The sequence below is a fragment of the Photinus pyralis genome, unplaced genomic scaffold (genome assembly GCF_008802855.1).
Source record: "Photinus pyralis isolate 1611_PpyrPB1 unplaced genomic scaffold, Ppyr1.3 Ppyr1.4_LG1, whole genome shotgun sequence".
Taxonomy (NCBI): Eukaryota; Metazoa; Arthropoda; class Insecta; order Coleoptera; family Lampyridae; genus Photinus; species Photinus pyralis.
In genome coordinates, this window is record NW_022170249.1 from 7,693,610 (window position 1) to 7,720,910 (window position 27,301).

The following is a 27,301-nucleotide window of genomic DNA, read 5'->3' on the forward strand; positions in this document are numbered from 1 at the left end:
TGAATATATAGGTACCGTTCATTGGATTTGCTTGACTAAATATATCAATCAAAAATACAACTGTAGATAAACGTTAACATAAGTAAATTTATCTCGCAACTAATATCTGAATTCCACAAATCCGTTATGCGACTACAAAACACCGAAACGTGAAACATTTTCCTATGCAATGGTGCAACGAATCGCATGTTAAAAAACTGCCCTCGAAATGTATTGGTCACGAATGTGTGAAAATAATGGAATAATAAGGTTTTAACAGTTTTATTCGAAAAAAATCGCGAACGACAGCGTTTAGTTTAAGTTCGAAAAAGTCATCAGTATCGTTTTTTGCCTTGCAATTTGTTCAAGAGAGTGCGTTATTAGGTTACTTGGTCGTAAAGTTACGTAACCAAGGAAAAAGAGTAAGTAAGGCATTTTCAAGTTGATGTAATAACGAATAGACATTTACGATGTAATTAGATTGTTTAATGTACATCCAGGAATTCAGTTTAGAGCAATTTATTTACAAATTGGGCTTGGACTTGATTGGCGAAGGTTTGAGATACCTAACTTTTAATGCTGAAACGGACTGAAAGCGAGCAATAATGTTAACTGCTTTTTAAAGGTTCAAAACGTATTTTGTATTACCGTAATAGTTGCCTTTATATATTTCCACAGATAAACACACAAATTTAGTTTAGAAATCCCTTTCTTTCTTTATTCGCAATTTGCCAGATAACACTTTTAACGGAAAATATTCGTTCGGCTAAATCTTGACCGGAGATGTCTCTTTTCTTCCAATTATTTTCACACTTTCTTAGTTGTAAGATTTTCGGAACGTCAATGTTTCAAATCAATGGCCGGAAAAATATGAACTTTCGCTGTGGCAAACTCGAAACGAAATTCTTTACGGAATCCTAATGTTGTTCCCTTCTGGTAGTCTTAGACCGAATGCCTTCAAAAACTTCCCAGACCTTCCTATTTTTTATTAATTAATTGCCTTTTTCTATATGACACTTAATAATTAAGTCAAGTTTTTTTCTTTAAAACCCAATCCGGATCGCTGTACTCTCAGAGTGCAAGAAAAACTAAACTGTCCCAAGAATGCTATGTAATCACGGAATTTTTTGGCGCGTGTAGTGACGTCCCTTGCGAACCCTGACCGCACCGCATGCTTTGATTAGTGCTGCGGCGATTTGTGCACCCTTTACATTGCATTTCAATTTTCATATTATTATGTATGTCCAAATGGATGTTGTAACTAGGTATTTAGAAACACTTGCCATTAATCGTTTACAAGTCTAGGTACATATTCTCCTTCTGTTTTTCGCGTATTCAAAATTCAAAATGTCGTGAAGCTGCAGCGTTATTTCGGAGAATAATGGACCAACTTCTTTCGGGGATTGAGGATACTGTCTGCTACCTTGACGATATAGCTCCCACATTAGAACATGGACAACGCTTGTAGCAATTTTTGTTAAGTTTTCAGGGCGCCGCGGTCGGAATAAAAACCGAAAAATCAAAGTGCGAGCTTCTCAAAGAGAGCGTCACCTACCTAAGATATTGATGTGTAAACAATGTCGGTTTGGGACGATGAGGTTTTAGGTCCAGGAGAGATATCCGAGTGGTTTTTTTATTAATCAAATGCTCACAACAACACATGTTAAACAATTTCGTGGGATTATTTACGAATAAACAAGTTCGAGACCGAGTTGCGGTCCTTTGAAGAGCCGTCTGTCGATTGCAAGGTCAAATTACTTTTTTGTCGTTTCGAAGTTTAAGAAGACTCGCGTGTCCGCGTTTAAGTTGATGGCTAAGTTAGTTGCCTTTCGTCGCTTTAAGAAAATGAGTTATTTTTTCGAAATGATTTCAGTACGTGCTGAGATACCACTTTTCTAAACATTGAAGTTATCGTCCACGTTAAACGGACAGCCGTTCGAATCAGTCGCGTATTTTTGCGTTCAGTCAGATATCACAATCAACGTCTCCACATCCTGTTTGGGGAATTTAATTAAGAAGACCAAGTTTTTGTGCGTGACATGTCAGTTGTGATAATCCACCCTGATGGTTAGGCAACACACGTTTACAGCTGAAACAAAAATATAATATGCTCTGTATATAACCAACGACCGTTTTGCGCAGATGCCGAATACTAGGGGATTTTCGTAACGAAGCTAGGGGAGAATGGGGAAGAAGATGGCGACGAGGTCGACGGAAGGCACACGCTTTCCCGTTTTTTTTTATTATTCTTGATTATTTTTGGTGATGGTGTTTTGAAGGTGTATTTACAGGTAGTAACCATTTTATTCTTTCTTGTACTAGCTATTTAATCATTGAATTTCTTGCCACAATTTGATATTTACATTTTGCTGATTTTGCATAAACTACGATATCTGAATCATGGCGTACTCCATGCCTTTGTTTGAGTGAGTACCGTTAGATGAATCATGTTTGTAATACTGTACAGATGATTATGCCATTATTTTGTTTAATTAAGTATTTACTTCTGTTATTCATGAGGAGTTGATTATCGGTGTGATGTTGCTCTGTTCGATTGACCCGTAACTATTCCGTGAGGGAAGTACCTAATACAGTTTGATGGTTCGCTGTATCTGTTACTTGCTGATTCGTGGCGCGCTGCATTTCTGTGCGTTAGCTATACGAAAGGGGGGCTCTTTTATTTGATGTTTCGATGTTTGCGTGTGCGAGTGGGTTATTCTGTCTCCGTGGAGTAGGTACCTAATGCAGTTAGATCTTTCGCTGTATCTGTTACCTGCTCGGCTCATGCAGGCTGCATTTCTGTGTCTCGCAATATGAGATGGGGCCCTCTCAGTAACATTTCCTCTATTTAAAATATGTTCTGTTGGAGCGATAATCGATTTTCACATGAATACTCGCTATTGACCAATGGCATTCTCACATGTACTTTTCGTGGTAAATTAAATTATGTTAACTGAAGGATGGAGTAGAGCCACACCATTTACATGTTTCCTATGTACATGCAATTTGTTTATTTGATGAGTTGTATTATCTCTATTGATCGTACAGGTATTTTGATGTGTTTTTGTACTGAATTGATTTATCATGTTTTCCACTGCATTTATGATGTCTTGTGAATTTTGATTTTATGAACTTGTTTAATTGCATTTGATTTGATTATCTGATTTTTATCATACCATTTGCGATGTTTTATTTATGTGTATTTTCTCTTGCCTTTTATTGCTGTAGGTGATTTATTTCATGTATTTTTGTGGCCTGTGCCAGGGTTTTAGTCCCGTAGAAGGTTTCCCTGGCATGGTCTTGTGTGTGCGTTAATATATTTATTTGATCTTGTCATTTCTTACGCACAAAAGTTCTGTCTTTTATTTAATTCCCTTCCCGATTATGTCTCACGTCCCAACACATAAAAGAACCGATTACACAACGTAGGAGTCCATTCGTGCCACCCATATCGAGCCGACTGTCATCCAAATTCAAAAGTGCCGCGAAACTACCTTCGTTTCGACTTGAAAGGTAGGTAGCTCTGCTTGTAGTTTTTGCCAGAGTTGCCAACCGTAAGTATAGAGTAAGTCAACGTTTCAGTGTCAGCTTGATAGACCCCCCCTAGGAACATTACACAGTTAAGGGCATTCTGTCCTTTAGTAACTAGTGCTTTTGTGTGCCCGGATGTTATTGGGATTTTGTAACTCGGAAACTGTAAGTAATTTTAGGATTTCTGTATATTTATTTAATTTGTAATCAAACGTGTATGCGTGGTTTGTTTATTCGAACGCTGTAGTCCAATTTTGTTAAATAGGATTTTATAATTAATTTCATTTGTGGTTGCATAATAAATTTTGTTTATGTAAAATCATGCAAGTCGTGTGTTTATTCGATCCCTTTAACGATTCAGAGAGATCTCACATGCTCAATTACTATTAATTTTCGTAAGTGATCTTTTTAGAGTTGAAGGAGTTTGATCTTGACCATGGTTTGCTTGGAATCAGGAATTTAAAGTGAAGAATTAAATTATTTGTGTTGTGCCGAGGTGCGGATGTCTTCTGTGAGAAATTTCATTAAATAGCAAGTTTAGGTTTGAGGTGTTGTATATGGCCCGAACTTAAAGGGTCACAGCAAGATGTATCGGAGCTCCGCTTGTTCTTGGGTTCCATAAAAAATTACATACAACCTGTTCACCGTTGCATCGACTACTTTAGAATAACTGCCGGTTAGATGAAGAAGTGGGTTTATCAACTCGTGGACACCTTTTCCATCTACTCATGCATAATCTCTGCGTAACAAAGAGACTCCTTGAGCAAGAAACGTTAAAGGATCGAATACTATCACAAGTAACAAGACACACGCAAAATGTGTGACCAGATAAGAAATATTAGTTCTTTAATTAGGCGTCTGTTGACAATTTTGACAATTGTAGATAATTATCACTTCCGAACGTACATGTTCGACTCTAATTTTTTTCATTAAGCAGGGGTGTAGGTAATGGGGCCTGTAAATTATACGTTATGATTTCATTTTCAGGGACGTCGTAGAAAAAAATAATATATTCATGTTTAACAAGTTAAAAAGTAATCGTAAACGATTTACATAAAGCGCATTTCCACTTGCATTCATTTCCCATTATTGTAAGATGCAACTTCTATTAAAATCGTAAAAATCCGGCCACAAATATGAAAGATAGCGTTGCACATGGGCAATCCATTTTTGACGTGCTACTTCAATTTCAGTTTATGAGAAGAATTTCATTTCAATGCTTTTCTAAATAAGAAAGTTGGAACTGCGCATGCGCAAATCTAAATTTTGAAACTAATGTTAGATTTTCCTTTGTTCCAAGCGCCTAAGTATCAAATTTCAGTTAAATGCTTCCATAGATAAAAAAGTTGGCACTGCGCATGCGCAAAATAAAATTTTGAAACTGGCGCTAGATTTTCCTTTATTCCAAGTGTCTATGTATCATATTTCATTTAAATTCTTCCATAAATAAAAATGTTGGCACTGCGCATGCGCAAAACCAAATTTGAAACTGGCGTTTGATTTTCCTTTATTCCACGTGCCTATGTATCACATTTCATTTAAATTCTTCCATAAATAAAACAGTTGGCACTGCGCATGCGCAAAACCAAATTTTGAAATTGGCGTTTGATTTTCCTTTATTTCAAGTGCCTATGTATCAAATTTCATTCAAATACTTTTATAAGTAAAAAAGTTTGCAATTCGGTTTATAAATGGTCGAGATGTGAAAAGGGCACTGTGAATTTTGAATCGATTCGATTGATATTGCGTATTATATGGCTAAAGCTATGCCCATATTGAATTTAATGCAATTCAGTTCATAACTAACGGAGATGTAAAAGCGATCGAACATTTCTAAACAAAGTTATCGTTCACACGGACAGATAGATGGACAGACAGACAAAGGAACAGACGGACAGACCAACAGGCAGACGACAGATAGCAATGCAAAATTATAAACGATCTCTAGGATCGTTAATAAACGGCAAAAGTGTAAAATTATGGAACATGTAAAAAACGGTTTTTTTGTTTTTTTTACAATAACTTTTTTTGTAAGCGGTACAGAAAAAATTCCTTCCTTGGTACAAGACTCGACACCATAACGAACCAAATAGCGAAAAAAGTAGAACAATAGCTCTTAAGATAAAGAACTAGTAGCGTCGCAAAACGAGCGGACGGACGGACGGACAGCCGGACGGACGGACAAAGTGGCCACAATAGCGCATTTTTTTTTATTTTTGTGGAAATGCGCTAAGCCGGACGGACAAAGTGGCCACAATAGCGCATTTTTTTTTGTGGAAATGCGCTAAAAATGGAAATAACGTAATTGCTCTACCATACTAAACTTGAAAAAAAAGATGACGCACCCGTTGTTGGGGTCTGAAGTTTGAATGCCAATAAGTGGAGAATGAATTTTCGACAGTGAGTAGGTACTCACAAAGGGACACTGATTTGGGCGAGATGTTTTAGTAGAACTAAAATTTAATATGCATATTAAATATTAGTAATATACGTGTGGAAGGTCCGCCAATCGTGCAAGTGCGGTACCACTTATGTCTCATTAATTTCCAAGTGCCTACATAAATACAAAAATTAATCTTTTAGAAGTATTCTAGTATAAAAACAGTCACGCCAATCATCGCAGGTAACCGCTCACTGCAAAACTGGTGGCCTGTGAGTTGTAAACAAAGTATGCTATTATATTTTCATCTCTATTTAGCCCATTCGAAGAAAAAGACATGCTCTTATACTGAACCACGTACAGTAGGTAGGTACCTATAAAAGAATTTTCGAGAATTGTGTAGCGTGGTGCTTGCCTACATTTTTGCTAGGTTACCTAGGGAGGTCAGACTTTCAGCAGATTGTAGCTCATGTGCAACAATTTGGAACTTTTGGTAATGTTTTCTATTATTATTAAAGTAGTGTACTACCTATGTGGTCCATTAAGAGTGCAATAAATGGAAATTTTTGTATTAGTTGTCATGTCAAAATCTAAATACGTCACAAGTGGATGCATGTTATATGCAATTGAAATAGCTTCAAGTCAAACATTAGGTATATACAGGGCAGGCCAAAAAATATAATATTTACATACTATAATCTCTAGGAATACAACTAAATGAGGAAAGTTGTCCAGAATTAAAAGTGATGCTCATAATAACGTCATGGCCTCCTATTTTTATTACCAACTAGCTGCCCGACCCGGCTTCGCACGGGTGTACCTACGTTGCCATTGGATGGTAAACGACGCGACGATTGCGATTTTATTGAAATGCTCGCTAAATATTGCGCTCACGTTTAGACTGCATTCCTTCTATTGGTTTTCTGTTGAGTCACGCTTTGGATTTACTGTGGAGAATTTAATATATCAAATGGGAGAAGGTACTAACGTGATAGTTTTACGTTTGTCACTCTTGTACGCGCAATCTGTGGAAAATGTGGAAAGGCATTTAACCGAGCACTTCCTCACTTTGCCTGCTGCATTGGTCATTTCATTTCGCAAAATGCCTAGGGATTTTGCACAATGCCGAATTTTACAGTTTGCCGGTAACATATATAATTTTCGTATTCGTAGTTACATGTTGGGATGGATGTGTATGGTGTTGGTTACAGAAAAATAAGACCTGAAACCCCTTTCCCGAATTATATTTGCACCAAAAAATGATGTCATTTGGAATACACACCAGTTTATATCTTTTGCATATTCTGCAAGAAATGCTTCGATAGAGGGTTTTGCCTTGAAAGTAAAGTAATGAATTCAGTGGTTCAAGTGGCGTTGTAAGTTGCGGTAATTTGACCTTTCTACTGGTACAATATAATCCTGCTGGTTCTAGTCGAAACCTCAAAAGCGGAAGGAATTCTGTGGAGTAATGGACTCGATCATCAACTTTTTGAAGACACTCGGGTTTACATTAGAACCTAGAACTGCCGTTTTCTCGTTCCCAAAAAATACTTACTCATTGCCCCTTTTTGAGCACCGTTGGAAATAATTAATACAACATTTTGTTTCGGAGAAATTATCACAAACTATACTTTTTTATATGGTCCGTGGAATAAGTACACACTCTATTACGAATACAACTATGTACGTCACACAAATAAAAACAAAAGTTGGAAATTGTTGGTGCAAGTATACGTATCTAACATTTTTTCTATTCTCCAGGAATTAATTCCGTAGGTATGCTCGCAAGTTGTGTGCGGGCGCTGTCTTGTAGCTGGAGTTAAAAAATAAGTGGCAATGAGAAAGTGTCTTTTGTCTTTCTTGTTGTATCTGTTCAAATACATCAGCAAAAAATAAACATAAAATTGGCAAGTTTCGGTTTTTCTGTCATATCTTCGGAATTAATCGGAATTTTTTTGTTTTCTCTAAAGCACGATAATAATGGTTTAATTGCGCATCTTTTCTCGAATTTGACCATCATCGTATCTTCTATGGTTTCGATCTCCATGGTAGACATCCTTATCTTAGATACTCTTTCCAAGCGAGAGAAAGTCCGTACCAATGAGTACCTCGTCGAACCTACTGTAGTTTATGGTAAATGTTAAATTACCTACTTCTTAAACCTTTGGTAAATTTAATCCCCTTATGCTTAATTGTATGTTGGGTCGTCCTCAGAGGCACAGGTTGGAATGAATTTTGTAGTCACGGCAAACCTTGCCCTTTTTATAAATAGAATTTATGAACATGTTTTTAAACTATATACTATGATAGCTAGAACATTTAAAGATTAAAGATTAAATCAGCTGCAGATGTAGGTATTGACTTTCGCAGTCATTCGTCCTGCAATCGGATGAACAGTTTAGGGACGTACGTCTAACCCCCAAAGTTTAGTCGCAATCGGATGGATAAACGGTTTAGGCAGCTGGCAGAGGCATCATAAGAGACAGGACGAATACAATTTTATTTACTTACACAAAAACCTTGAAATATGTCCAATCATTACCCAAAGTTTCGTCGCAATCGGATGAACGGTTTAGGCAGGCATAAGGGACATACAAACATTCATTTTTATTTATATAGATAGATTCTGATTCAATGCGTAGGTACTAAAATGATCTTCATATCGAAAAACATGTACACAGCTATTTACCTACAAATTTTTGCACATTGCATTATGGTGGTACTAGGCGGCGACGGTCCTAGTTCTTTATACCGGATGTAACAAAATGAATTCTTCTTCCTTAACATAAAAAAAAGGTATACACTTTCCGTGCAGTACCGTCAATTCACCGTTAACCGTTTTTGTTTCATACTTGAGTGTAATTCACAACTAATCCTGCAAATAAAAATCACGATACCTTACTTTTCAAACAATTTAATAAACAATTGAGGGTAATTTGTTATTCCGTTAAAGAACATTCTCAGATGATATAATCGCGATGCTACGCTTTTAGAATCATGTTATTGTCTTTGGTGGTCTTAATGCAAATATAATTTTTTGCTGTGAATTTGTACATTTAAGCGTACCAGTATAATTGTCGAGGTATTTGAATTAGCATCGCATTTAAAATGTTCTTTGTCTTTATAATTCGCGGCTACACAGAACTATCTGACATTTAAAAAAATAGATTCATATTTTTTGATAGAGAATCCGAATTTATTACTTACACTGCTTAGTTTATATAAGACCTCAAATCTGCCCTTCCCGTGGTTTCTAGATAGTCATCATTATAATTACCTATATAAAAAATCAGTTCTGGTTAACAAAAAAACCCGGATCCGGTTCTAAGGACCAATTACTTAATGTGTAAGATTAATTATTGTTTTAATCAATATTGTAGTCGACTCGAAGTATGTACCTACATTAATTATAGTTCTGCGAAATAATAGGATATCGCCACATGAAGGTATAGGCAAGATTTTGTGGGGTCGTCTTCAGCAAAGTCGTTATGGTAAACGAGTTAAATGTTAAAATTTGTACTTGTGCGTTAATGTGAAAGTTACTCAGTTTGATTATAGCTACTATGCGATCAAAAATGAGTTGCTGTCGAGTCGCCTTTGAACTTCCAAAGGCGACTCGACAGCAACTCATTTTTGATCGCCCGTTATTAACGAAGGTGACTCCTTTCAACGATCTAAAAGATGATTGAACAAAGAATACCAGTGAAGTTAATTATTATTACTCTTTACCTAATCAAGTTGGTCGGGGGTATTTTTTTTAATTAAAATTAATCTCTAGTCGACCAGAGGTAATCCTTTCATCCTTAAATAAAGAATTAAAAAAACACTGTTAATCCAATATTTCGACATTTAACAAAAAAAGTTGATGCAGTATTGAATAATTAGATTGTTAGTTGTTAGTGTTGTTTATTCGATATTTAAAGACGAAAGATGATTGACCAAATAATTATTATCAACACTGTACGCATCTGACAGCTTTTAGAACTCATATTTATTTAACACGTAGGTAACTTTGGCAATCCATAACTGCTTTGATGAGGTTAACAAATTATTGTAATGGTTGATCGGGTGGTAAAATTTGATTATACGATACTTTGAGAAATTTGACATTTGTCTTCTCAACTTCAAAACCACCTCCATTCATAAATTCCATATCGTTGTTCCCCGCCGATACTCGAAACGTCGCTCCATCGGCTGAGTTGATAACCACATGCGTTGCTTATCTCGCACGTGGTATTGTTTATCACAGAACCAAGTAATTTTTGTTCGATAAGACCTTTTGACTAAACACCTGACCAAATTAAACTTTCAACATTACGATTAAATTTCGATTACATGCTCCCTTATTTATGCATTTTAAACAAAAAACCGAAGCAAATTAATACTGACTAACTTTACAATAAATAACTAACGTTAAAATGACAATTCAACAACTTTTTCTATTCCTGTGTCCATTTGAAATAAAATTTCCCAGATCCTATGAAACAGCTTCAGTGATTTTATATACAGGATGTCCCGACTGCTATTTCGAATAGTTAAACCGAAGTTACGTAAACAACAGTATTTTTCTCGGTGGCTCGCTTTCATCTTCGGCATTGTTTCAACCTAGAGAAAGGGCACCCCCTATAGTTTACATAACAATATATTGCCTACGTAAATCCTATTTTAAAATTTTATTTGTGATTTTCAAGAACAAAAATTAATAAAACATATGGTATGGCCCTACAAAAGAATGATTTGCTTTTGATGTTGTTCATACTCGTACTAACTTAAAAAAAGTAAATAAAAGAATTAAAAAGGAATGGGTAATTAATACAACAGTAGAGTAGAGCCAGTAGAGGTATCTCGTCCAACCATCCCACTTCCAAACTTTCACAGTTCCGTTTTGACCAATTGATATATATCACTTCCAGAGATTCCAACGAGATCGAGAAGTGGTTGGTAGAGATTAATTCCTTTCGTTGCGACCTTTCATTAGAGTACCATGAAGGATAAAACCTCCTGATAATGGGTCCAGGAGCAGTAAAACCACCATAGATAAAACCAATCCCTAAACCCCCCACCCCTCATCTATTGATTTCGAATGCATTACAAATAATGCAATTTTGAAATTTCGAGGAGGGGTGGTAGGGCACAGAGGATTGGAGGTAACATTGTAATAATACACTTGAGAGTTCAAATTGGTTCCTCTCCATTCTAACGAAACGGCTTTCGGTATTATAGTCTGTTTAAAATTGACGCGAAGTAATAAATAATAAATTCGTGAAATAATAGAAATAGTATTTTTGTATGGAAGTGCTTCTCTGTCTCTGTCTAACAAGTAAATTTATTACTTGGCGTCAATTTTAGACAGACTATGGCAAGAAGATACGGTCCATTGATGTCAGCACTGCCAAATGTAGTGGACAGAGTGGGAATAATTCCTGCATTACCATGGATGCGTTTTATTCAAGGTAAGGTAAGTCATATAAGTAGTAAATACGAAGTAACGTAACATAAGAATGTGGCAGACATATCTTATCTGAACATCCATCTCAAACAATAGAAAGTGTTTGAATTTTAAGTAGCATTTAACAAATACCTACTAATAATTCTTGATCGCTAGCAAAAACAATTGATATTCTGCATGACGTAATAAATGAATCAAATTTGAAACAGACCAATCAATGTCTTCTTATCTAAATTACTGTGCGTATGTAATTAACGATGATGAATTTCAATTACAGTTGTCAGTGCTCCTTCATGTTGCATGGCTTGCTTATATTACGTCCATTCAGTAAAGGATGTAGGTGAAGGTTTCGTGATGCAAAAGGAAGCGTTACCAATACCCTACTATGGTACCTACTTTGTAAAGTAATATAAGCACTTTACTTTTAAGAAAACTAATGCAGATTGATGTAACAATGTGTAATTATTTACCTTCTTTTGTGTACTTACACACAATTCAATTACATGATGCGTAATTCGTTTTTCTTCAAAATTAAACGTGCTGTACATAAGCGCGTCTTTAACGTGAAGGAAGGGCGAATGAGGAAGACTTCTTTCAGACAGAACCCTTTTACGAATAATCCTCAATCCAAGGAAAGTATCCTATATGATCCGGAGAATTCATCCTAGAACACATCGGACAAAAGAACCGCGCTGAAGAAAATTCCGAATCACTGTTTACAGAGGTTAAAAATGGGAAAAAATCTGGAGCAAGAGAACGCTAAACACATTTTACATCACATCTACAATATACAAAAATTATCAATGCGAGGAAGTAAATCTTGAATTTGAATAAATTAAATCTGACTTTAATTTAATGCAACATTTGATAAGCTACAGAATGGCCTAACCAAGTAGATTTAAAAGCCACTCCAATTCTTTCCCATTTGTGAATAACATTCCGAAGTCTCTTCATAAAGTACATGAAATACAGCAATGTATGTAGCCGGACCGCCTCCAGCCCAGAAGGTATCTAAAGGTCCTAGATACGGTAACCTTAGACTAAAATTGTATTTCGAGACGAATGCCGCTGAAGTATCTTTATCACTTCGGCATCTAGGTACGGGCGAAATGTTAATTACACTCAAAAAAAGGCAGATTCGTACACAAAGAATTAAAGTCGCTAATCAATCTTAAATGAATTTGGAAATTAATAACTGGTCAATCTCAAACAAATCAAAATAAGAATAACAATTACATTATTAAAACCAAATTCAAGGATCACATACCCCGAGTTACAATAAACAGCTGAAGGCAACATAATTTACCTACAACAAGTAATTTTACCATTTTGAAATGGTAAATTGCACAAACCTTACCGAAAAATTGACAAAATTAGTACAAATTGGAATATCCTAACTTGATGCAGAAGCAAAATGACGCAACATTTCACAATGAACCCGTATGAACTCTAAAATGCAAAATTGGCAAAGCTGAATAGACACTATTTTTTTCATATAGCAATCAATCATTTAAAAGTTGCAGACATCGAAATAATTACTGTTGGGACAGTAACTACATTGTTTCGAGATATAACGTATTTTCCAGCGGTGTCTCTGTATACTCCAACACGGTTCTTGTCGTTTCAAATTTGAAATCAGGCATCTCAACACTTTAGATAGCGAAAACTTTATCCGTTTTTAACGACTTCAAGACTTAGCGCTCAATGCCCTCAAAAAACCTCTGTCTATTTCATCCCAACTTTCTCAATGTATACAACATACGCCTACAAAATGGAGATCATTGGTTACAGCGGCAATCTTTACTCGTTCAGGCAGTAAACTTTGTCCACTCTGAATAATATTTTCCTTTTAAAAGTCACTAGGCAGACACCACTGCGGTTTAGAATTTCTATCTCTTCGGTTCTCACTACGTGATTATGAACAAAAGTCTTACTGAATGGTTTGGTCACGTAAAAGCTATTCATTTTGTTTTATCGCCAATAATTTTGCCAGGTAATTAAACGGTGACGACCAGGAACCGTTCACTTATAATCCATAAAGCGAGCATTTATAAAGAAACTAGCTATTGACTCACAACACTCAATACTTACAACCGTGCAACTCGAAATACATTGAACTCTTAACCTTTAATTTGAAAAACCAATAGCGTTGAATTAAAAACATGCCCATGTGTCCTAATACACCCAGTAATTACCTATCAAAAATGACCAAATTTAAACGCTCTAGCGGGCTCCCGTTACAATACATAGCTGCAACAACGAGGCTGGTTCTTATGATATGCTTGTCTGGGGATTTGACGATCGCTCACATCCATGTGGCCTTACGAAATATTCTGCCAAAAGAACCTATTCGCCCTAAAGCGAATAATCAAAATCGTTCTCTTACATCTTGGAATCTTGAAATACAATAGAAACGTGTATAAATAAATACACCCCAAAAATATACATATAGTATTGTTCAATCTCGCTATAGTGGAGAGAGATTGAGCCGTAGGGGTTGTAATGTCAGCGATAGACCGTCACTTCTATTTAGTATTGTAGACTGGGGCAAACAGAACAACCCTTGAGCCATTCGAAGGACGTGGTATCATTCAAAATACTAATTTATTCTCTAAAATTTACAGTTTATATACAGCCTTAATGTTACGTATGTCAGCCTAGTTCCAATTACTATTATGCTACGTTAACTAAACGATTACTACATCTTACCTTGCGTTTTCCGCGTTAGTAGTACATTCCGACATATTGTTTACACTAATGTTGCAAATTCCTTGTGATGTCGCTAAACTATAATTACGACAATTCAATATAGTTTTGTTGTGAAATAGAGCGATTGAACAAGTATGTTCAAATGTGTAAAATACAGCAGCCTGTATTTTTTTCCACGACATCATGAGAAGTTTTTCTTGTGCTTTGCGTCAGGTTTATTTGATGTTGATTTTTGTTTAAATAATTGCTTTGTTCATTTTACTATGTGTGAAAAGATAAGGTTTATTTGTAAATAATTGCATTGTGTGATTTTAAAGTTTATCTCCGGTCTTTGCGATAAGAGTTTTTTATCACTACGTAAAACTAATTAAGTTTGAAGATAAGCAGGTTTCGCCGATAAGAAAACACAGATTTTTAATTCGGTTGAAGCCACGTTCATTTTGATGACGAAGTGGAGGAACGGAACTAAGAGAGGAAAGAATGTTTTAAATAAGTAGCAGAGGAAGACGTGAATTGAGGCTTTTTTGGTGGTAGACGTTAATCGTTGCCTTTTGTTTGGTGGCGTTTTGAGTGCATGACAGTCTGCTGTAGTCGAGTTTGATTTTGTAAGACAATCAGACTTATTTAATTCAAAAGTTGCACCGTCAAAATTAAGTATCGCTTAAAGTTAAGCATAACTTAATTTTGCAATTAGCCGTAAGAGATTTTATTAATACATCGTCATTTAAAATAAATGTTTAATTCGAGTTCAGACTGACGGTTTTGTCTACGTTTAAGAAGAAGTCATTTTAGTCAGTGTTGTGTCTATCGTGCGTTTATCGCTTATGTGAAGCCTTTCTTTAAGGTCTTCAAGTTACTCGTTAAAGTGAGTTTTTCCACCATCAAAGAGCCAATATTACATCTGTAATTACATCGAACTCGGTGCCTAAATCAAGACGCTGGAAGAAGCTGGACAGGTGCTTCTGGGTGGTTTAGTGACCGTTTGCCATTGCATATAGCAAAACTGTTATAACCCCAAAACCGTACTTGTTTGGAATGTAGGAAACTTATATATTTTGTACAATTTTATTCGTGCTCCATATCCTACAATTCCGCCGCGTTTTCATCCTCTGTTAAAAATTAATGTTGTGCTTATTGCGAAAAGCTGTCGCTGACACGACATTTCCATTTTCCATAAAACATATTTTCTTTCTTCCAATGTCGACTACAATACGCTATATTGTAGCAAAGAAACCAGGGTAAAAAAAGAGGTTTAGAATATCTTAGTTAATGGAATTCCGAGTCACAGATCAGAATTCCGTGTTGCCTCATAATTTTCCATGTAAAATGAAGAAAATGCAAGCGCTTGGTGGTAATAATTCTTATAGAATTTTGCGAAATTAATCAAATTACACTCATTTCAAATCGTGAAACAGATGTGGACGGAAATGTTTCACAATAATATAATATCTTATCAATAGGTAGCAGCTCACCATTACATTAAAAGGCATGTTTAAAAATGCTTACGAATTATGTATCACACCTTAAACATTTTAAGGGTGGATTTTGGGGCGATATGAGTATCTAGCTACTTTTGTTCCGTCCACCTCCCTCCAAACGGTTTTAGAACGTTTTGGATCTACGTTTAGAGGATCCATTAGCATTAGAGGATCGACGAATTTCCAGACATAGCAACTTGTTGATTAGGTACCAATTCTTTGTTAACGTACCGCACCGGCACTAGATTTACAGTTAGGTAGGTACTATTTTTTGTGATCTTATGCAAAAATGGCCACGCAGTTTTGATTTTATTCCAATAATTTCATTATTAATAGAAAGGATGCTTTTCTAGAACGGAAATTACTTTTGCATGTAATAAGTATTTTCGGCTAACAAACTGTGTACTACATCAGAGTTCTCAGCGCGCCAAAAAAGTCAGTAGGTTAATACGATTAATAACGTAAAAATCTGAAAAAGTGCAACGCGTATTAGATTGATAAATTAGAATCCGTTATTTGTGACTAACGTTGAAATACGATTTCGTTCCTGTGGTTTCTCTAAATTGCTTCCTCAAATTAAATAAACGTTTCGCACCCCTTACCAAAAGGAAATATGTATTTTGTTATCACCCTGATATTCAAATTTACTGTCAGCTTGGAAAATGACTGATGACACCTTTGATAGTTAAAGAAGAGTGGGGTTATAACATTGCACTACAATTTAAAGAATCACCTGAAGAAGAAAAGATTTCGCGGTACACCTCATTCGGTAACGCAACGCCTTTAAAACGGTCTTCCTTTACCTATTGTTTCCCGCAGTCGAAAGCGAGCGTGGTAATATCGAGAAGTATAATTGATAGATCGGAATTGTGACATTATTTGCAAAAATGAGATAAAGGATCTTAATGAAACATTGAATTGTGGCGAGTGCGCGCGTTGTGTGAAGTTTGGAAATAAAGGATATTTGTTAAAAGGAACCTTGTTAATAGCAGAGGGACTGTGTTGAAATTTGCCAATGATTTTATGCTAAAAGATAGAGTGGAATTAATTTGTAACGATGGATGCTTCCATGCTAAGGTATTTATTTCACTTTTACTGAATAAATTTCATTTAATTATTAGAGAAAGTTCAATTTTTCGTGATGCAATGCTTCAATTTTATGGAAATTCACCACTGACCAAAAAATCTCACACTTTTGTCCACAAAACCAGTATCGTTCACCGGCACTCTGTAAATCACACGGATAGTCGAAATTAATTATCTGCGACCAGTTTCAACAATTATTCCATTTTGAATGATAACATGTTCAATGTTTCATTTAACTAATGTGTGTCCTCAGAAGCGAACTCTTCGTCGTCATTCATGCGTAGAGAATTACTTCTAATTTTGCGTAAAATTATATATAAATAGCTTACAATTATTATGGGAAACTAAAAGTTTGGCTGAACTAAAGACTGTCATTCTTTAGAATTAATCGTTCTTAGAAAAAATTTAAATTTTTACGTTTTTCGGATTTTGAGCATTGCAATCTCGAAAAATTTTTTTTTTCGAACGGTCGTGTAACACCCTGTATAATTAAATTAGCGATTTCTTTAACATTATTTTCGCTCCTTTATTAATTATTATCGATTCCTTCAAAAATATACAAAGAGCATAAAAAATGTGCTTATGACATTTTTCTAATAAAAACCATTTTTTATTCATTGCCATGACGATAGAATTATTTTTGAAAATAATTATAAAATATTAAACATTGTATTGAAGCGTACTACCTGAACAACTCGAGAAAAATTTAAGAGCTGTGATTCATTTGTTTTCTGATACCTACTGGTAAATATAAGTACCTACACTTGAAATCAGGAGTATGTGGCCCCACGTTATTGATTTGTGAATCAATTTAGACAAGTTTGTTTTTCGATAGATTTGATAGATGTTTTAGCGTATGTATATAAGTACAAGTTTTACGCTGCAGTGTATGCGTAGATTTGCTTAACATATGAAACTTTTCTTTAATATTAGCTTTAACGAAAAATTCTTTCAGCAGATAGTTAGTATGTCTTAAAACTGTCTTACCACCAATCAGATCTATGACATTCACAGTATACAGGGTAGGGGGAAAATCCATACTTTGCATAAAGAGTAAACTAATCTTATTTTAAATTTAAAGAATAGAAGACAATTTTGAAAATCTTGAAAAATTTTCACCTTTTGGAAATTTAAAGATGCAAAGTAGTGAATTTGACCGCTCTATCCTTGATAAATTCATCAAATATATAACCTGCTATCCTTGTAAATTGTAGCTCGCAAGACTATCGCACTCAAAAATATTTTTATAAAAAAAGCATACCGGGTTTGTAACGGGCTAGCTACATTTACAGAGGTTAGAAACCTCTTTTGTAGAAAATAAATTTTATTCTCTACGGCACTGGTAAAAATTTTACTGTTACAATTAATTTTTTGTAATGAAATAATTAATACTACGACTAGCTCAATAATGAATAAATTACCGATGACTCTTATACCTTGCGAGTTTGGTTATTTATCTCCACTTATAATCTCGAAATTAAAACTTGATGCTCTGGTTTGAACACTCAAATAAGAACTCAAATATAAATTGAATTGTTTGAATATCTTGTTGAAAATAATATCGTTCCAACTCTTGTTTCTATACATTTTTTGTAATTTAGAAGATTGACGTACTTCATGTAACAAATGTATTACTCAGATCTTTATATTCATAATTAATTCCATACCCCCTACAAAATTAATAAATTTACACGCCTTTGGATTCTAAATAAAAATTTAACCCACAAGAAAGGTATTACTGAAATTAATATTCAATTTCCCTTTAGTTTGGGTTCCCTTATTATTCATAAAAAATACACAAATTGGTTCACGGTATAAATTCCCGTAAAATGACCTCTTCAGAAACGTTAGAATGACTAACTACAAATTTCTAATACAAAATCCCCAAAAACGGTCGATTCCTATTTTGGTACAATATATAAAAAATGTAATCAACTTACGTTTATCAATAAATTAAAATACTCTACTACCATCTACTACCATTGACAGTTGATTTTCTCCTTTGGCGAGTTGGAAAATTGGATGGTGGAACGCCTTTTCTTACAATACAATGCGACTTTTGTATCTAAAATGGTTAACGAATTTGAAATCGGCACAAGCACAACCATGTTTCAGGTTCCTCGCAATTTATTAGTTCTAATTTGGTTTATTTAGTGCAATGGTTACCAATGTTCCACAATATGGAAATGTCCAAAATTGCCCTTCTAAAGGGTTTGCAGTAAACAAAAAATTAATTGCCTATGTTTTTTATCGTTTGCCGTTTTATTTATAATGTTATTAACACATTGCATAAACAAGTGCACAACTTTGATTAATAAACTGGTTTTTTAAACGTATTCTAAAAAATGGCGCAACGAAATATTTGCACCTTGGACCCCAACGCTTTCGTAGTAACAAGTTATTTATGCGCAAGCACAATATTCTAATAATGCGCCGAAAAGAACATGTTCGCTCATGTAATTAATACGACAGCGCTTGACAGTATTCACGGCTACTACACGAAAAAGTTCCCCTTTTTCTTCTTAAATACGCCACTTTATTAAATTTTTGCGGCAAGGTTTTCACTTGGAATCTGATGAAAAACGGTAACTTTCGCAATACAATTTCACGTACGACTTCGCGGCTGACAAATCTCTTCGTATACCTCGATTATACAAACACGTTTTGCAACTTTCCGTTGGAAAACAATTGTTACGCAATCTAAAGTTGATGTGTTTACGTTACGTAGTTTTGCCTCGAATGTCTCTCCCACCCAATTTTCAAAGCCTGTTCACCGATTCCCAGATTTTCTGCATAGGTAGATAAAACGGAAACTACCCCTGTAATGCTCCGTCGCGACGGTTTCTTAGGAGTCTTATCTGTTTGAACACTCGCCCTTATCTTAACGTATCTTATTTTCCCGATATTAGTTCTGTCTCATACATACATCAGGGCATTTAACTTCAGACGTTTTGGGACACAAAACAGAAAAGTAAATTGATAAATAAGCATGTGGGTTATTATTTTGTGCCCACGGGTAAAATATCCAAATTGTGAATGCCGTCGTAGACGACTGAAATTTCGTATATTAATATAACGTTTTCTTCTAAACAACCCTTTTAGTAAAATGTTCTTATATTTGCTAAAATAAGAGTACTTTACCCTTATCCAAAGTATGTGTTTCCTGTCCTACCCTGTATACATGCCAACTTGGATTTGATTGGTGGTAGAACAGTGTTAACACATGCACCAACTATCTGCGGAAAGAATTTTTCCTTAAAGCTAATATTAAAGAAAAGTTCCAGATGTTAAGCAAATCTACGCACACACTGTATATTAAAAATAAAATCGGACCAAGTGCTGACTCCTGTGGTACACCAGCAGTGATACTTTGATAATGATGATTGAAATGCTATTGCCTGATAAGATATATTTAGCTAGTTTGTTAACTAAAATGGAGTGATTAACACAGTCAAGCATTAAAGCATTTCTTGTTTTCAAGCGTAACTAAAAGTTATAATTGAATGAGACCATACTACTGATATTGAGCATCTAGAAATAATTCGATTGCGAATTTTAAGGAGTTTTCATTCCGATATTAAAATCTTGTTAGTTAGAAATTTCTTATTCTTTATTTATTATGCTGGCTCGCATCTTTACCAACCACGTTCTCGGGATATTCGCAATTGAACCGTGAACCTACCGACCAGTGCATCAGCTCCATAATTTCCATTTTAGTTTCTCTTTGCTATTATTACACTGAACTCAAGCACTCGAGCTGGTTTCTTATCATTTAGCACTAAAACTGCTTTTCCAAAATCAACGGACAAACTACATTTAACTTTGCACGAACCCTAACTTAACTTCATCTGCAGAGATTATTCTCAATATGACGAAACTGTGTCTTCAAACAAATAGAAAAACCAATTACTTACTCAAAACTCAGTAAATTAAAAAAATTAAAAATTCTCCATAGAACTCCCCAGTCGATAATGACCGAGTAGTAATTAATTGACTACATCAATAGCAAAAGGTACGCAAACAAACGGAAATACGTTAACAATTATAATTCAAAACATTATCCTTTTAAGAGTTAGTTAACGATACGCTTTATAACACACAGAAGTAAAGGAAGGTATCCCCTGGCTGGTTAAATGGCTCGGTCGAATCCAGTTGTTCGGATGCTTATCTAGTCTCCCCAAACATTCATCTGGCTGATGAAAACAAGAATGCTTCAAGATGACCGCTATCTCCCTAATAAGAGAAAAACAGGTACGGTACCTTATTGCGTTGACACGCACGAAAACACCCTAGTAGTCTTAACACCCTCGAGCTGGGCTGGTATCGTTCAATCTACTCGGAGGACACTCGACAATAACTACATAAAATAGCAGTCTTAAAATCCCAAACGCACTTACCTCTAATGACACAAGAGGGCGTAGAAACCAATTAATACTAATAAAGATGCTAAAATTCATTAAATTACATCGGCTCAACCGTCAGATATTTAATGTTTACAAAGAAAATGCACCAAGATAACGAAAAAGTTAGCAAATACCGGACCACTTACAAATCCTCCAAGAAATGTGGAGATAAGCGCTTCAGCTTGCTTCACTACCGAAAATACTGAGCACAACGAAAAAGGTCAATTACGAAAGTCACTAATAAAAATAATTGGTGGAATTAGACCATTAGAATTTACGTCACTTCCCATTTGCCGACGACGAAATGAAAGAACGAAAGAATCTCCTTTGACTTGCGTGCGCTGACACGAAAGAACGCCGGGAGATGGTCTTAGTTAAACTCTAATAAAGCCAGCGAACGTCAAACAAAGCTAAAGTTAAGAATAAATCGTTACAAATTAGCGTACAGAAACGTACACGCTCCTTTCCCGTCGCGAAGCGAACAGCATACCGCGGCGACACAGATTGGCTAGCAAGCTCTCTCTCTCTCTCTCTCTTACTTCTTTTTCCTATTTATTCCAACACCACTTCCACTAAATCATCATAATCCAATTTAATCAATTTAAAACGTAGCGCCAATAAGGAGCGCTTGCGGTGTCTCTTCTCCCATAATAAGAAATCGTGCACCAGTATGGTTTGTTATCAGCGCTACACACATGAGTCTCGAAATCAATTAACTTTCACGATAACGTTCCTCATCGCAAAACGACCAGATGTTCCTTAATTTTAAATATCGCAATTTTCACACCTTATAATTTCTTTGCTAGCTTCACACGCCTAATTTTGCCAATTAATACGAGAAAGGCTCTATACTCGTAGTTCCAATTCATTCTTTCTTTTCGGTTTCACTTTCTTATGGACGGCGCGAGAATGAATTCCAATAATTAAACCCTCACCTGGTAATTAAAAATAATTCCGCCGTATTAATCGCGTGCGGGTTGCATTTCCGATATACTTCATGATGATTGTGCAACTTAACTTCACTAAAATAGTACTTAATCGGGGAGAACACTATCAAAGTCCTATATTTATTACGGTTTAACGAAAAATGTACCTTATCTGAACACGAATCTAAATATTTTCTTTTCTAAAACTGCGTATCTATATGGCTTAAGATAGCTAAGATTAGCGACGACTATAGTGTGATGAGATGACCCTAAATAAATTTATGTAAGATCTTTCGTAATGGATATATAGATAAAACAACGAAAGATTTTACATTTACAAGTGAGCTTAATGTGTGAACAAATTTTGATTCGCATATTAACTGTGGAACGAATTAGATGATTATGTAACTATTTTATTTATGAGTATTAGTTGCAGATAACGTTTTCGTTCGTACATAACTGCGAAATAACAGTAGGTACGCAAGTTACACTTGCTCGTTAAACAAACGTTGAAGTGAGACAAATTAGTTTGCAAAGATTAACAAGGTCTAATCTGCGGAAATTCGGTACCTAAGTACCTACCAAAATGCAATAATACACAACGGAAATAACTTTAAAATTAATGATCACGCTCGGTCTGATTTTAGAACTTCCGTCTTCTATTAACAGTTAAAAGTACACCTTTTAGAAATAAAATTTAATTGGGCGAAGATATTATTAATGGAAAGTTACATAAAAAACTATTTGCCTCCTGTGAGGATTGAACTCACGACCCCTGGTTTACAAGACCAGTGCTCTGCCACTGAGCTAAAGAGGCTGATGTTTTTAGCTTCTATGTAGGTGTATAAAAACTCCAAATTAATTAAATGGAAATTTTCAAATTATTGGCAGAAATGTTATATAACAAGGCCACAAGGGACAATGCATTGAAATTGATTAAAACTATTCATCTTTAACAAACAGCCATGTATGGTGAATGTACCTTAATATCATTGATTAAATCTATATTCATGGCTAATATTTATATTATGATCGTAATAATGTTAAAATTTGAAGACTTGTAGTACATTTTGCTTATTCACACATAACGAACGCTTGGTACATAAGTCCTCGGTAGTATAGTGGTCAGTATCCCCGCCTGTCACGCGGGAGACCGGGGTTCGATTCCCCGCCGGGGAGGATGTTTTTTACCGTAATAAAAGTTGTATTAACATTTATACAATGGTATTACTTTGAATATGTTTTCAAACAAGTTGTAGATCAGCTTATGCATGATTAAAGCGCAGTTTTGGTAGTACAGATTAGTATTTTATTAGCAAAGTTTTAAGATTATCGATCTCACGAGTAATCTAACTCAAAATAAACTAGAGCCTGCACATCTACGCTAGTCGCTACTATTATTAGCAGAAAGCTTTTAGTGAAAATTTCTCTAGCTATTGTAATTGCTGAAATCTCATCCAAATAGCCAGCCATAACGAATATAATAGCGTATTTTTTTCCAAAATGCGCTAAATATGTTTAAGTAGGTACTTACCACGCTAAGTTTAGAAATATTTGAGCTGCACTTTCGGGCACCTTGTTTGGAACTGAAAACCTTACCGCTTATAGACTAGTACACAGAAAGATTTTTTTTATCGGCCTAAAAATTCAACTCGAAAACATACAATACTGTCGTAGTGAACGACTAAATCCTAAGGTCACTCAGAATTAAGTTACGTCCTGGTGTTTGTTTTTTCTAGAACTATACTACCTATAATATAGCACAGCTGACTTGTCCGCCATATTATGGAGTCCCCTGACTGACGTTCCATGTCCTGCATGTATTGTGTTATTATATTGATTTGTTCAACGTTTATTAATGAATAAGATAACATCTTACACCTAAAATTTTTTTGTGCACAGATTTGGATTGACAGTGAGCTCCAAAATGGCTGGCAAATGGCCGACGAGCCTGCTACCACAATCAAGTATACCTACAGCTGTAGTTGACTTCCTTCTTATCTTCAATGCCTACTGCTTGAATTCGATCAGCGCATGCAGTTTCCGACAATTTGAGAAATTAAATGCGTTTCAACGCAAGGGGTTGTTTTTCAAATTAAATTGGTTCTGGTCAACAAAAATTTTGAAATCTTTTTGTCAAAATTCACGTTGCCGTCCAGTTGAGTACTGAGAACCTAAATTGTAGACAATGCGTTTTCACGTATATTTAAATAAGTATCTAATGAACCTTCACAAATTCCCAGTTGGATTTAGACCTTACCTTACAGATTGTGATGTACGCCAGTCGACAGCTCCCGCGCTAACAAAAGCGGGACAAACACGTACTGAGAACACCGGCATAGTAATAAGTACAAACCTAGGATTTCCTACGTTGTTAAGACCAGGTCGCGCTCACTCGTACCCAAGCTTAGTATCGGAAAGGTGGAACGCAACTAACACATTTATTGAATTTGAAAAGCAAAAGATTATTGAACAATTTATCAAAAGTGCAGAATGAATCAAAATGTCGAAAGAGTTCCTACAAATTTAGACAGAATGTATTTAGAGCCAAAGACGTGTCGTGCGTTCCTCTAGAACTCATGGGACAAAAGAACCGAGCCGAAGAAAATTCCGAATCATTGTTCACAGAGGGGAGATATATGGGGAAAATCTGAAGAAAAGGATGTAACTGTGGAGAACGCTAAACACACATTTTATATCACATCTACGATATACAAAAGTTAACAATCCGAGGAAGTTTGAATTTGAATAAGTAATTTAAATCTGACGTTAATCTAAATACAACACTTGATATGCTTCAAAGTAACCAACACAAATCGATTTAAAAGCAACTCAACTCCTTTCCCGTTTGTGAAAAAGAACGTTCCGAAGTCTCTTATATAAAGTACATGAAATATGTCGGAAATTAGTCGGACTTTTTCCAGTCCAGAAGGTATCTTAAGGTCCAGGATACGGTAACCTTAAACTAAAGTTGGATTTCGAGATGAAATGCCGCTAATACTTTTATCGACTTCTACCTCTGCACAGGCGGAACAGTTAATGTCGTTCAAAAAAGACAAATTCATACCTACCCAAAGAATTTGCTAAACAATCTAAATGAGCAACTGACAACTGACGAATCTCAAATAAATCAAAATAGCAATTAGCGTAGGCGGTACAACTGAATATTGAGGTAAACGCTGCACTTTGTGACAAAAGCATGAAACTCGGTACACATGTTTATTAGGTCCAGATAAAACTTTTGACCCGCAGCACCCACCGAAATTTTCGTGTGGGTTCAAAATTTGAACACTTTTGTTCAAAAGGGTGTTCAAGATTTTAAACCTGTAAAAATTGACGAATTTCGGCATTCTAGGGGTCGTTTTTGAATTATTTAGGGTCGCTGGTGCCAATGGTGGCATGAAAAAAGTTGTATATCTGACCCTTAGGTCCCAAATTTGGAGTATTTTCAAAATAATGGTTGAATTTTGAATTTGATAGTTTTAACCCTGCGTGATGTTTCGGATGTCGATTGCAGCTAATTTTGACGTGCACTACATGCTAGAAATATTATATTGAAGTTAAAACAGTTTCTGGTGTGTAAATAGGCCGTTAATCGTTCCATAATTTATTCAAAATTTGGAAATTCCATACTTGAAGGATTTTGCCGTTCTTGGTGTCGTTTCCATATAATTTGTGGTTGCTGATTTTGTATTCAGAAAACAGTTGCGACTCATAGTTAGGCCCTTTTCATACTATTTTACCTATTAAGAGAGAATGTTCGGTGCAGTCATACCTTTGTTGTCCCGGATTGCAGCAACTATTGAATGACAAAGAAAGACGAAAGAGACGGGCATTTCATTTAAGATTCAGAAGTGGACATGTTCTCTGACGGGATATGCCGCCTATGCTTCCATTAATGCCCTCCCGTCATCGTTTGTTGGGAAATCTGTACTTCCAATCAGTCTTGACCTCACTCCACGACAAGTAACATCACGCAGCGAGCAAGTTCCATCCGACTCGTGCTCCTTGAAATGAGGATATTGCAACGATACCGTGAAACGCGATCGATCGCGACCAGGATCGCGACGCAGTGCCTGGGCGTGCCCCAGGGCCGTAGTCAGAGGCTCCGAGTGAGGGGGGTGTATGCAATAAAAAATGCCGACTTCAATAAAAATTCAAAATAATACACCGTACAACATTAAACGACGGCATTTTAACGCTGCCCATTGTGACACTATTTTTAGCGCATTTTTGCAAAAATTTTTTTTTGTAAAAAGTAGCTTTTAATCTCACTTTGGCTGGCTGGCTGGCTGGCTGGCTGGCTGGCTGGCAGCAAATGTGGGCGCGTAGAAGAACTCTTGTAGAAAGGCAACGGGTGTACGTGTATCTACAAGGCCGTGAAATTTGTCAACCTTAGGGACATGGCTACATGATGTGGGGTTGGCGACATCTGGGCGTCATCCTCGAGCGTAGTATACTAACGTGAAGGTTTTTCAGTTTTTTCCTATCTTCTACTACAGTTTTGGTCCGATTCTTTTCAAATTGGTGTCGTCGGAAAGATGTTGTAAACGCGCACAACTCCTGCGTGGCGGAATTTTGTTTTTTTGTCATAGGGGCGAAATTAACGACCTTTTGCGAGGCGGCGCGCGCGTCTTCGAGAAGTAGTCAGGCGCCTTTTACCTTCCGTTGCGAACTCACGCGGTTTAACGTTTCGTGAATCTCGAATCGCTGTCTCTCTTTCTCGTGTCGCCAATAGAAGTGAATTGCGAGTGAACGGGACGTCGGTAGTGGGTACCGTAAAAGAGAATGTGGTAGCCCGCGACACGATCTCACTGATGGTGGAGTCAAATCTTCAAACGCGAATTGCGAGTGAACGGGACGTCGGAAGGGGGTACCGTCAACGGGAATGTGGTAGCCCCCGACACGATCTTCCTGATGGTGGAGTCAAATCTTCAAACGCGAATTGCGGGTGAACGGGACGTCGGAAGTGGGTACCGTAAAAGGGAATGTGGTAGCCCGCGACACGATCTCACTGATGGTGGAGTCAAATCTTCAATCGCGAATTGCGGGTGAACGGGACGTCGGAAGGGGGTACCGTCAAAGGGAATGTGGTAGCCCCCGACACGATCTTCCTGATGGTGGAGTCAAATCTTCAAACGCGAATTGCGGGTGAACGGGACGTCGGAAGTGGGTACCGTAAAAGGGAATGTGGTAGCCCGCGACACGATCTCGCTGATGGTGGAGTCAAATCTTCAATCGCGAATTGCGGGTGAACGGGACGTCGGAAGGGGGTACCGTCAAAGGAAATGTGGTAGCCCCCCGACACGATCTTCCTGATGGTGGAGTCAAATCTTCAAACGCGAATTGCGGGGGAACGG

General features: G+C 36.3%; 1 protein-coding gene and 2 non-coding genes across 3 annotated transcripts in view; 2 read left to right on the top strand and 1 right to left on the bottom strand.

Moving 5' to 3' along the window:
* Positions 1–16,401: 16,401 nt before the first annotated feature.
* Positions 16,402–27,301, top strand: part of LOC116159110 — a 58,045-nt gene continuing 47,145 nt past the window's right edge. Inside the window, exon 1 of the mRNA XM_031472017.1 lies at positions 16,402–16,603. Within this exon, the coding sequence (XP_031327877.1) occupies positions 16,584–16,603 (20 nt within the window). The 5' untranslated portion in view covers positions 16,402–16,583. The remainder of the gene's footprint in view (positions 16,604–27,301) is intronic.
* On the bottom strand, positions 22,687–22,758 carry Trnat-ugu. Its single transcript has one exon. It is a non-coding gene; the product is annotated as a tRNA-Thr (tRNA).
* Positions 23,049–23,120, top strand: Trnad-guc. The gene has a single exon. It is a non-coding gene; the product is annotated as a tRNA-Asp (tRNA).